The sequence below is a fragment of the Petaurus breviceps genome, unplaced genomic scaffold (assembly GCF_028583685.1).
Source record: "Petaurus breviceps papuanus isolate PSGF00001 unplaced genomic scaffold, PetGlider_PUasm1.0 178, whole genome shotgun sequence".
Taxonomy (NCBI): domain Eukaryota; kingdom Metazoa; phylum Chordata; class Mammalia; order Diprotodontia; family Petauridae; genus Petaurus; species Petaurus breviceps.
In genome coordinates, this window is record NW_027185777.1 from 15,207,079 (window position 1) to 15,219,853 (window position 12,775).

The 12,775-nt window shown below is 39.0% G+C and overlaps 1 protein-coding gene across 1 annotated transcript in view; it reads right to left on the reverse strand.

The window, feature by feature from the left end:
- The window catches only part of CUNH10orf67 (chromosome unknown C10orf67 homolog), a 111,077-nt gene that overhangs the window by 56,907 nt on the left and 41,395 nt on the right, over nt 1-12,775 (reverse strand). Inside the window, exons 10-11 of the mRNA XM_069086120.1 lie at nt 3,075-3,146; nt 2,043-2,109 (exon numbers count right to left, since the gene is read on the reverse strand). Coding sequence (XP_068942221.1) covers nt 2,043-2,109; nt 3,075-3,146 — 139 coding nt within the window. The remainder of the gene's footprint in view (nt 1-2,042; nt 2,110-3,074; nt 3,147-12,775) is intronic.

Below are 12,775 nucleotides of genomic sequence, written 5' to 3' on the forward strand. Positions count from 1 at the left end.
CATTATATTCCTCTGAGTTAGGGCAGGCCCTCATTGCCTCTGGAAGCTAGTAGGCCTAGTAGATAAGAGTACTGAACCTGGAGTCAGAAAGACCTGAGTTCAAATGTCCTCAGACACTTACTCGCTATGTGGCTCCTGGGCAAGTGAATTAATCTCTGCCTCAATTTCTTCATCTGCATAATGGGGATAATAATAATACTGCCCTCCCGGGATTATTGGGAGGATCAAATGAGATAATACTTGTAAAGACCTTACAGAGTGCCTGGCACATACAGTAGGTGTTTAGTAAATGCTTATTCCTCTCTCTCATCTGGGCTTACCACTACAGTCTTCTAAGTCACTCCTAATCTTCTCCTTTCTTTTTGCTCTAATCTTTCTTACATATCACTTCCAAAGTCATTTGCCTAAACTGTAATTCTGAATATGTGACTCCCCTTCTCAAAACTCTTCCGGAGCTCCTCAGTGTCCACCCAGTAAAATCTTTACCTGGACATTTAAGGACCTCAACAACACGGCACCAACCCACCACTCTTGATCATACTACTCCTCTCACATAGTCCACTGTCCTGGCAAACTGGACCACTCATCACTTACAAAACTCATCTCATCTGTTCCTGTGTCAATGCTTTCCCTTACACCATTTCCCATGCCTTTTCTAACACCCTCTCCAATATATGCATACTCTACAGTTTGCCTCTTTCTGCAGTTTGCACATTAATCCTTTGGTTTTTTCCTTCATCTCTTGAAAGGCTCTTTCCCCTCAGCTTTGGTCCCTTTCCTGACCTGTAAAAACCATTTCTTCCCACCAACTGCCAGGGCCTGAGCAACTATGGCATACAGAATCCAGATTCCCAGTGTTGGCAGGGACTTCAGGTACCTCAAAAACTGTCTAGCATAATTCATACCTGAACAAAACATCCATTCTACAACACACAAGTAGTAACCCCACCTTCGTATGAAGAACTCTAGAGAGGAAAAAACCATTACTTCCACAGGCAATCCATTCTACGTTTGGATAACTCTAATTGGAAGGAAATTTCCCTGACCCCCTACCCCCCAATACTTCAAGCTAAATTTGTTTTTCTTCGATTTTCACTTACCGTCCCAGTTCTACCTTCTGGGGCCAAGCTGAATAAATCAAATCCTTCTTTCACAGCTATCAGATCCTCTCTAAGGCTTCTCTTTTCCAGGCCAAACAACCCCTGTTTCTCCCAAGTGATAGCTCTAGGTGCATTGCATAGAACACTGGGCCTAGAGTCAGGAAGAACTGAGTTCAAATCAGGCCTAAGACACTTACTAGCTGTGTGACCTTTGGCCATTCACCTAACTCTGATTGCTTCAGTTTCTTCATCTGTAAAATGGAGATGTATAAAATGGTTATAATAGAATCTATCTTAAAGGGTTGTTGTAACAATCAAATGAGATATTTTTAAGGCATTTTGCACAGCGCTTGACACATAGTAGATGTTATGTAAATATTTATTCTCTTTTCCCCTTCCCCCTTTAAGAGATGAACATCATTTGTTATCCTACTAATTCTTCTGTGAATTTGTTTGAACTTGTGGGCGTCCTTCCTAAAATGTGACCCCCAGCACTGAAAATAATACTCTAATGAAAGAATATAGCAAAATGATCATTTTCCACTTCCCAAACTCTCTTAAAGCAGCCTAAATGTGCATTAGTTTTTTGGGCAGCCACGTTCCACCCTTGGTGCTTACTGGACTAAATCCCATTAAATCTCTCTCAGATAAATGGTCGGATAGTCCCGCTTTCCCCAACTCATACCTGTTAAGTAAGTTGCTCTCCTGCTGAGTACTGGACGAATGCAGACACCATTTTCTAGCCCATGGTCTTTCTCAAACCCAAACACAATTCAGACTAGACCCTAGCTAACACTGCTGTTAAATCTGATCCAATTTGACAGATCCAGCAAACATTTATTAAGCATCCACTGTATGCAAGAAACTGTCCGTGTCACCCACCCAGCCTGGCTTGAGCCACTGTAAGTTGCTTTGCAGGGCGATCTTGACTCCCTCCCTGACTCACCGAGGAGATCCGGCGCAAACCTGGCTTTTCTTCGTAGTATGCCTTTAGAGTTCCTCTACTGGACTGGGAAAAAAAGAGAGAAATAAGGGTATTAGGAGAGAAGGTTTCCTGGAGAATCTGGGAAGGGCAAGTGTGAAGATGAGTGAGGGGAGAGATAGAAAAAACAGAAGTCTGAGCAGGAAAGGATCTAAAGGTATGATGGCCAAACTGCCCATCTACTTCTTTGGTGTGATTGGCTCATGTTCTCGCTTTCTTACACGGGCCCCTCCTACTTTTCCAGTCTTCTCACGCCTTTGGATGTACTCCTCCATCCACTGTCACCTGCCTCCTGGCTGCCTCATGAACAGGACTCTGCATCTTTTGGCTCTGGGCATTTTCCTCTGCTGTGTTGTTTCTGCCATTAGACTGTAAGCTCTTTGAAGGCAGGGACTACTTTTACCTCTTTTTGTATTCCCAGTGCTTAGCACAGTGCCTGGTACCTAGCGGTCATTTAATGTTTATTGAATGATTGATTTGATTCGTGAAGACAAAATCTGGTTGCAAAGAAGGGAAGTGTTCAAAGAGGAGGTGGAAAAGTGCCAAAGAATAAATAATAACAAATAAATAAATAAATAAGGCAAAGAATAAAGGTATGAAAGACAAGAAACTGCAGGAATTATGGGTCTGAGGGAGGGAGGAAAATCTTAGTAGAGTAGAAAATCCTACCTAATCCATATTACCTGAGGGTCTGTCTACCCCACAGTCCTATCTGATGGCCTGGCATTGGAGATATTCATGACTGCAGCAGAACATCTTGGCTCATTCATATTCCCCAAGGGCTTTATCTACCTCATGGCTCTATACCATGGCCAGGTGCTATGCATATGTATGAGTAGAGCAGAACAACCTGGCTCATCTATATTCCCTGTGGCTTGGTGTTATATACATGTACCTGGGCCATGAGAAGCATAGCATTTGGGGCTTTGACTGGAATGCCAGAAGAGTAAATTCTCAGGAGGCAGAAGACAGATACATATTCAATCACCTACCTTGATATCACCGATGGTTTCTTCTTCCAAGAACCTCCTTGTTGCTTCTATATCGTCCTTCTGTTGGTCATACTGTAAAGATAAAGGTCAATGTTGTAGATTGAGATCTAGATGCTCTTTTGGGGAGACAAGAGGGCCCTGAGAACATCTTGAGGTCTCCTCTAAGGGATGCCATGAAGAACAACGTGGAAAGATAAACATCCATATTCATTGGAAAGAGAACAGTGTGACAAGTCAATAAACTGACAAGGACTTTCTAAGGACCTACTATGTGCCAGACGCTGTACTGGAGATAGAACAAAAATACAATATATGCCTTGCCCTCAAGGAGCTTATATTTTTCTGGAGGAGAATGGAATGCAAGGTGGAAATGTACGGTAAGCATGACATAAAAGAAGGAAGTGGGATTGGGAATGTTGCCATTCTAAGAGGAAAAGGGAAAGTAGAGAACTGGGCCTTCTAGTTAACCTCAAATTCCATAACCCTCCAGCTAGTAGAATCACCAGGGCTGCCAACATTAAGGTCATCTTTACTGTTTTTTCCCCAATAGAATATAAATCTGAAAGGAGGAATTGCTTCATTTTTTTTTGTCTTTGTACCCTTAGCACCTAGCATACTGTTAGGCCTGTAGAAGGAGCTTAAAAAATCCAGCTGGATTTTCTATTTGCTCATCCCAATTTCTTATTTCTATTAAACCTGGAACATCTTTGATGCCTCCTTACACAGCACACTCAGAGCATGGTGAGGGGGTAGTTAATACAGTACTAGCCTTGGAATCAAGAAGGCTTAAATTCCTAGTCCTGCCTCTGACACAAACTGGCTATGAGACCTTGGGTAAGTCACTTTAGCCTCTTAGTGTTCGATACAACTCTCTAAGACTATGTGCTAGAGAAAAGGTGCAGACTTGCATTTATAGAGGAAATTTCCTTATCCAGGAATTCCCTACACCAGTGAAATCACAGGTCCAGTCCCCATCCCCATCCCTAATTCATTATGATATGCAGTGTGTTTCAATGACCAGCACGAGTTCTGTCATTATCAGCAAGTGCAATTGCAGATGATTAAATAAAACCATCATCTAGAACAATGTAATAAAAGTCTATTCACCACAGACTTATCTAACACAAGTTAAACACAAATTATTAAGTTAGAAATGCTGAGTATGACATGCAATTTGCTAAGCTAGAACTTCTGAGCATAGTACATACTAAAGTCCAAATTGAAAAACATAAGAAATGTTTCAGTTGCAAAAGCTATTTCATGCAACTTAAATTAAATAAAAACTGGCTTTCTATTCTCACTTTCATTTCATCAGAATAATGGATAATGATATTGGAATGGATGGCTCATAGAATTTCATGCTTAGTTTGACACAAGAGTTTGAGTATTCAAATTATATTGATGTATATATATATATGTAGCTGATTATAACATCATTTTAATTAGCCTAAGCACTTAAAAAAAGAGCTGTTTGTTTAGTTTGAACTTTAGTTTAAATAGTTTAAAACTATGAGACAAATATGTAAGTGTAAAATCATGTCATCATTTTGAAATGTGTCTTTAAGGACTTAAGAATAAGGTGATCTTTGCACATGCATTTCAAATCCTTTGCTCAATCCTTTGCTGAATTTGTGGTCAAAGTCAAAAGCCAATATATAAATGGTCAAGAAATATGTATGTAGTCCTCAAGAGATGAATTCCAAACTATTAAGCATGTGAAAGAATGCTCCAAATTACTAAACAAGAAAAATGCAAATTAAAATAGCCTTGAAGTTTTGTGTCATATCCATCAAATTGGCAAAATTAACAAAAAATTAAGAGTCAATGCTGGAAGGAAGATAGGTATACTGATGTCTTGTTGGTGGAGCTATGAAACAGCATGAACATTTTGGAAAGCAATTTGAAATTATGCAAAAAGGTGACCATAACCGAAAATGCTCATAACCTTTGACCCAGAGATACCATTACCAGACATATACTTCAAAGAGGTCATTGATAAGAAGTTCTTATATAAACCAAAATATTTATAACATAGTATTGTAGTAGCAAAGAATTGTAAACAAAGTAGATATCTATCAGCTAGAAAATGGCTAAACAAACTGTGATCCATGAATGTAAAAGAATATTATGATGTTATAAGAAATTATGAATATGATAAATAGAGAGAAGCACAGAAATACTTGCATTATCTCATGCAGAATGAAGTAATCAGAGTCCAAAAAGCAAAAAATAAAAACAACAAACTAATGATAACAATGTAAATGGAAAGAATTATAAAGGAAAAAATCAAACATGAATATTACAAAATTACAAAGAATGGTTGCAAAAATACTCCCACCTTTGCAGGGTGTGGAATACTCCATATATATTCAGACTTTTAAAATATAGTTACCAATTTGGCTATTTTTCTCTTTTTCCTTTAAAAAATGCTGTGCTCGAATCAACATGGGGCGGAGCGAAGATGGCGGAGTAGAAGTATGACCTTCCCGCGGCTCCGGCTTCCACCTTCCCCAATCCATGTAAAAAGGGGACTCTAAACAAACTTTGGAGCTGCAGAACCCACAAAATGACACAGAGAAGCTAACCTCCAGCTCAGGACAGCCCAGCAGGCCAGCAGGAATCGGCCAGAGCAGAGCTCTGGGAGCTGAGCCCAGCCCCATGCTGAGGGTTTAGCCCCAGGGCGGGCCTGACCAGCCGCCCGCCAGAGGGACTCCAGATCAGCAGCAGCTGTGGACATTTCCAGATTTATCAACACATAGATGTGAAGGACAAGGTGAGAGGCCAGTGCAGTCTGGACTTTGGGACCCAGTAAGTGGGAATGCGTGGCTTTTACCCCCGGGGCGAGAAACCACTGAGACCCCGGCACAGCCAGCCAGCGCCATGTGGCAGCTTCAGCTCCTGGCCTGCAGAGTGTAGGGGGACCAAGCACCAGTCTGAGGGGTAATCGCTCTTGCTTTAACCTGCTTGGATCTGGATTGCAGTCTAGGGTGGAGGTCCTGGGGTGTGTGTCCAGCTTGCCAGAGTGTGTGGAGACCTCAGAGAGGGCACCCATCTAATACCTCTGGCAACTGAGAAAACCCCAGCATTTGGGATGAAAACTCCCCTGTCTGGTGGCAGAGTCCTACTGTGGCAAAAAACCCAAAAGTCAAATAATTGAGTGGCAAAATGAGCAGGCAAAGGAAACAAAGCAGACAGAAGATTCCAACGTTACACTCCTATTTTGGGGACAAGAAGAAGCAAGGCATGGAACAGGAGGAAAACAGTGAAGTCAGAACTCCTGCACCAAAGCTTCAAAGGAAAATATAAGCTGGTTACAGGCCACAGAGGACCTTAAGAAGCAGATAAGGGAAGTGGAGGAAAAATTGGGAAGAGAAATGAGAACAATGCAAGAAAATTATGAAATGAGAGTCAACAGCCTGACTGAGGAAAATAATACCTTAAAAAATAGACTAACTCAAATGGCAAAAGAGGCTCAAAAAGGCAATGAGGAGAATGCCTTAAAAAGCCAAATTTGCCAGATGGAAAAAGAATCTCAAAAGCTCAATGAGGAGAATCATTGCTTCAGAATTAGATTGGAGCAAATGGAAGCTAATGACTTTATGAGAAATCAAGATGCTGTTAAACAGATCCAAACAAATGAAAGAATAGAAAGCAATGTGAAATATCTCATGGGAAAAACCACTGACCTGGAAAATAGATCCAGGAGAGATAACTTAAAAATTATTGGACTACCTGAAAGCCATGACCAAAGTAAGAACCTAGAAAGCATCCTCCAGGAAGTTCTCAAAGAAAACTGCCCTGATGTTTTAGAATGAGAGTGCAAAATAGAGGTTGAAAGAATCCACCGATCACCTCCTGAAAAAGATCCCAAAAAGAAAACTCCTAGGAATATTATAGCCAGGTTCTGGAATTCCCAGATTAAGGAGAGAATATTACAAGCAGCCAGGAAGAAACAATTTGAATATTGTGGAAACACAATCAGAATAACCCAGGATCTGGCAGCTTCTACATTGAGGGATCGAAGGTCTTGGAATGTGATATTCTGGAGGTCAAGGAAGCTGGGACTAAAACCACCTACCCAGCAAAACTGAGTATCATGTTTCAGGGGAAAATTTGGTCATTCAGTGGAATAGAGGACTTTCAAACATTCTTGCTGAAAAAAACCAGAGTTGAATAGAAAATTTGACATTCAGATACAAGAAGCAAGAGAAGCATGAGAAGGTGGATGGGGAAGGGAGGTCATAGGGAACTTATCGGAGTTGGGCTGTTGACATTCCTACATGGAAAAAAAATAATTATATTTTATGAAACTTTTCTCAGTAGTTGAAGGGATTAGAAATATATATATATATATACATATACATATATATGTCTATATATGAGGGTATATGGGCATATGAATACATATGTGAATGTGTGTATATATGTTTACAGGTATACATAGATAGAGGGCACAGGACCAATTTAACAGGAAGGGATGATACTTAAAGGGTGAAATTGAGAGGTGAGAGGAATGTAATGAGAGGAGATGGGGAGAGACAGATTGGGGCGGGCTGTCTCATACAGAAGAGGCAGGGGAGGATGGTTACAATGGAGGGGAGGAATGGGAAGGCAGGGGGGAATGGGTCAAACTTATTCCCATTGAATCTGGCTTGAGGAAGGAGCAAAATACACACTAAATAGGGGATCTTGCCCTCCAGGATAATGGGGGGAAAGGGGATGAGAGGGGGAATGATGGAAGGGAGGGCAGGCTGGGGGGGAGGGAGGTTGGAAGCACCCACTTTTGAAAAAGGACAGGATCAAAGTAGAGAACAGAACAAATGGGAGGTGGGATAGGAGGGATGGAAATATAGTCAGTCTTTTACAATATATCTAATATGTTATTGTTTTGCATTAGCCGCACATGTACAACCTATATTGAACTGCTTGACTTCCCAGTGGGGGTAGGTGGCAGGGGGGGAAGGGAATGAATCTGGAATTGAAAGTTTTAAAATCAAATATTCAAATATATATATATATGTGTGTGTGTGTATGTATGTATATACATATGTATATATATATATATATATACACTATTATTAATACCATCTTACATGTAATTAAGAAATAAGATATACAGGCACTGAGGCATAGAGATCCAATGGAAAAGTCGAAACGGGTATGGGAGAAAATATGGGAGAGAGTAGATTGGAGGTGGGGATATCCTGTGGGACTGCTGTTTTGGGGGGATGGGTGGGGGAAAAATGGGGAGAAAATTTGTAACTCAAAATCTGGTGGAAACAAATGATGTAAATCAGAAGTTAATAAAGCATTTTTAAAAAATGATGTGCTCACACCTATCAGATTGGCTAGCAAGACAGAACAGGAAACTGATAAATTTTGGAGAAGATTGGGAAAATGGAAAAAAAAGATTGGAGAAAATTAGAATACTAATGCATTGTTGGTAGAGTTGCAAACTGATCCAACCATTCTGGAGAGCAATTTGGAACTCCGCCCAAAGGGCTATAAAACTGTGCATACTGTTTGATCCAGCTATACCACTATTACATCTGTATCCCAAAGAGATCATAAAAATGGGAAACAGACCCATATTATAGCAGCTCTTTTTCTGAAATTGATAAGGATACCCATCAATTGGGGAATAGCTGAACATGTTGTAGTATATGAATATAATGGAATACTACTGTTCAATAAGAAATGATGAGCAGGCAGACTTCAGAAAAACCTGTAAAGTTGGACATGAACTGATGCTAGTGAAGTGAGCAGTCAGGAGAACATCGTATACAGTAACAGCAACACGGCATATACTTTGGGAGGACCAACTCTGACAGACCTAGCTCTTCTAATGCAAGGATCTAAGACAACTCCAAAAGACCCATGATGGAAAACGTCATACACATCCAGGAAAAACTAATGGAGACTGAATGCAGATTGAAGCATACAATTTGCTCTTTTTTGTTGGTTTGTTTGTTTCTTCTTTCTTGTGGTTCCTCCCATTGGTTATAATTCTTCTTTACAACATGACTAATGGGAAAATATGTTTAATACAAATGCATATGGAGAACCTATATCAGATTGCACAACATCTTGGGGAAGGGAGAGGGAAGGAAGAGGGAGAAAATTTAGAACTCAAAAATCTTATGGAAGTAATTGAAAACCAAAAATAAATTAATTAGTAAGAAAATAAAAACATATGATGTGTTATATAGGATGGCTCTCTGAAAGAAGGAAGAATTATTTGCTATATGGCATACTGGGAGAAATTCTGGTGATATAAAACACAAAATACATCAATAAAAACATACTTAAAATTATCTTTTAAAGGCCTATAGTCAAAGACCTTAAAGTGGACACAATTTTACGGTGCCAAGTTCATTAGTATCTGAAAAAATAATGATGTAGAAAGTTTGATCTGGTGCTGCAGATTTCTTCCTTTACTATTATTTTCACTCTTGACTAGCAATTGATAAAATATCAAATGAATAGTCTCTTGAATTTGTATCAGGGAGACAATTGTAATTACTAAAGCATAAGAACTTTAAACTATTAAAAAAAAGAACTTTAAGCTATACCATAGAAATAAAAACCAAAATTTCTATTTTTAGTTTGCATCTTTAATACAAATCTAACAATGAATGCTTCACTTGATATTTGTGAAACATTATTATGTAATTAGTTAAAAGGTAGCATTAGTCTATCAAAAGTACAGGAGATGACTTTTTGTTTTTACTTCTTGTTTTCAAATCAAAAATAAGTAAAAATATTTTATTTGGGGAGTCAGAAAGACCCAGATACAGTTTTGATCTTGAGCAAACCACTTAACCCCTCCTGATCTCAGGTCATTCTCTAAGATAGTTTCAAAGAATGTGCCATTTTGCTTGAGAGAGAGAAAGGCTGTTACTGGAAGTTTTTCACTGATGAAACCACCAAGTTTACTCTAAATAAAGTTAGTACAAAACCCTTATTTCACAACTTCTATCTGGACAAAAGAAAAAAGAATAATAGATGTTAATAATGACATTTAAAGGTTTGCTCAAGTTTTTGTTTCATCTCTCAAAGAAACTTTTTTTATCAAAACACTGGGCAGAAAAAAAACTAATTTTTTTTCTTTAGTAATATATTGAAAGGGGCTGTTAGGTGGTGCAGTGAATAAGAGCGCCAGCCCTAGAGTCGGGAGGACCCAGGATCGGTTCTGGCCTCAGATACTTTATACTCACACAAAAACAACTGGCCATGTAACCTTGGGCAAGTTACTTAACCCCAATTGCTTTAAAATATATATATATTGAAATTATATTAAGGTCATACATGTATTCAATTTTATTTTACCAAAAGTCCTACGTTTAAAGATCTTAAAGCACTCATATTTGTATTTTGCCAAAACTATTAATAAATAAAGCCAACAGTATATTTTAGTGATATAATTTTTGATACTTCAATTCTATAGGGCTTTCAATGATTAAAAAAAATGTTGATTTAAGAAATGACTTTTTCAACAGAAATATGATTCTGTTCTAACTTGTGTATTCTTAAAAATGGAAGCTATTACTAATAACTAGTAAAAAGATAAAACGAAGACATAAAATTATTGTTAGCTCTAAAACAACAGTAAAATTATCAAAAATCAATAGATCTACCTTCTAATAATTTGTATAAAATATACCAAGTAAAACTGAATGCAAAGGGAAAATATTTTAATACTTGTGACTCTTCTGATTAGTTACTGAGTAGATTTTAGGTTGGTAGGTTATGTTGACCTTCACTGGTTTTCCTAATGAGATTGTTGTACCCACTAAACACTTATCAAAATTTGATACAATCGACTATAAATGAATTGAGGGAAATCCTCCATGAAAACAGAAGAAAAGAAAAGTAGGCTTTCTCAACCAAAATTCAGCAGTTACTTAAGGACCATGTCCTTAATATTTCATAATTAACTGGAAGACAGAGAGAATGTAAGATCTTATTGTGCTTATTATTTTTTGATTACCAAAAAACCCAGCATTTGATTTAGTAGATTCTTTTACAACAAGGAATCTCAAAATAATTCTAGATTACTTGGAAGAAATAACAGCAGAAACAGTCCAAGGACTCTCTGATCATTAACATCAGGTGAGGAATAAAACAGGGAGAGAGATATTTGATTGCTAAAGACATTCACCACTAATAAGAGAGATACAGTCTAGAATCCAGGCTGAAGAAACACTCCATATGGAAGATGGTGGCATTCTCCAGAATCTTTTGTTTATGGACAACATCATGCTGATTGCATCAAGGCCTAGAATACTGTAAAGTACACATCGACAATGCTCAAAGGAGTTTGACCTGTTCATCCACACAATAAAGACCGAGTGGATGAAGAAATGAGATCAAAGAGTTGGGAGTATCAAGTCAGGTTCAAGGCCAGGTCAATCTGGAGTAAAAGTTAAAGGTCTGCTGTAGTCAGAAACAATGTAATTCCATGAACTCACAGCTGTTTCCTTTGTACCTCCCTCAGGGAGATCTAACTACTATGGGTCTCTGGAAGTCCTGGCCTCTTTCCCCTTACCTGTTTGGTTTCCCAAATCATATTCATTAGCCATTTGTAAAAGTTGGCTTCACTTGGTACAACTTTGTTTCTTTACCTGCGGTGTTAAACTAGGATCTGAAGCTAGTGTCATATGGCCTCGTTGGAAGGCACTACCATCAGTGGTGTCTCCCTTACACCATGTCATTTCCTTAAAACCGTCAGAAATATATTTGTATCTCTTTCCTTTTCCAAACTTCCAGACCTCGATTAGACCTCGGCTGGACTTCCATCCAAAGTTGTGATTAAGGCAAAACTGCACCTGGGGAAAATTTAGTCCAGGGGAAGACAATGCCACTGGAGGGCACAACCACTCGAGAAAGAAAGACCCAACCTTAGCTCATGTGAAGAATGGGGGCCTGAAAAGGTGGTATTATGGTGAAAGGACCCTGGGGATGGTAACCAGCATCAGTTACACTGCATGCTTCCCAAGGACCATGAGGAAAGTTACAGGACTATAGCCCCTACAGGGAGGAAGCACACACACACATGCACGTGTGTGTAAACACTTTTATAAATACACACACACACAAACACCATCACCACAGTAGTTATATCTCTGCAACCACCCAAACTCCTTTGTTGTCAGAGGAACCCACATATCCTAGTTCACTTGTGGATCCATGACCATCTCTCTCTTCGGCCCAGTGACTGAGGACCATTTTCTTGGCTCAGATCACTAGTTCTGCCCACTTCCTAGGTTCCTTTCTGATGACTCACTCTAGGAGTGACTTCTCAGAATCACAGCTACTTATTTGCAATAGAAAAAACATTTTTCACAGAATGTAACCATAACGGAAGATTTCTGCCCAAAGTGAAAAATTAACTATTTGTGCTTCACAACTGTGTTCTCTTACAGCAGCACAATTTAGATTTACACAGACTAAGATGCTTACTTCTATGGGTTTTTAATTCATCTTACACTTTGCAAGGGTCCTGTTGTTTTGTTATTTTGATACACACACATTCCCTCTTTCCTAGTGGTCATCAGAAGCAAAACCCCTTAAAAGCACATGTGTATGTGTGTGTGTGACACAATAAGGTAAGAAGTAAAAACTACCATCCTATTCCACAGGTAGATCTGGGAGAAGAACTCAGGTGGGAGAGCAAGTGTTGGTAGCAGATCAGAACAGGT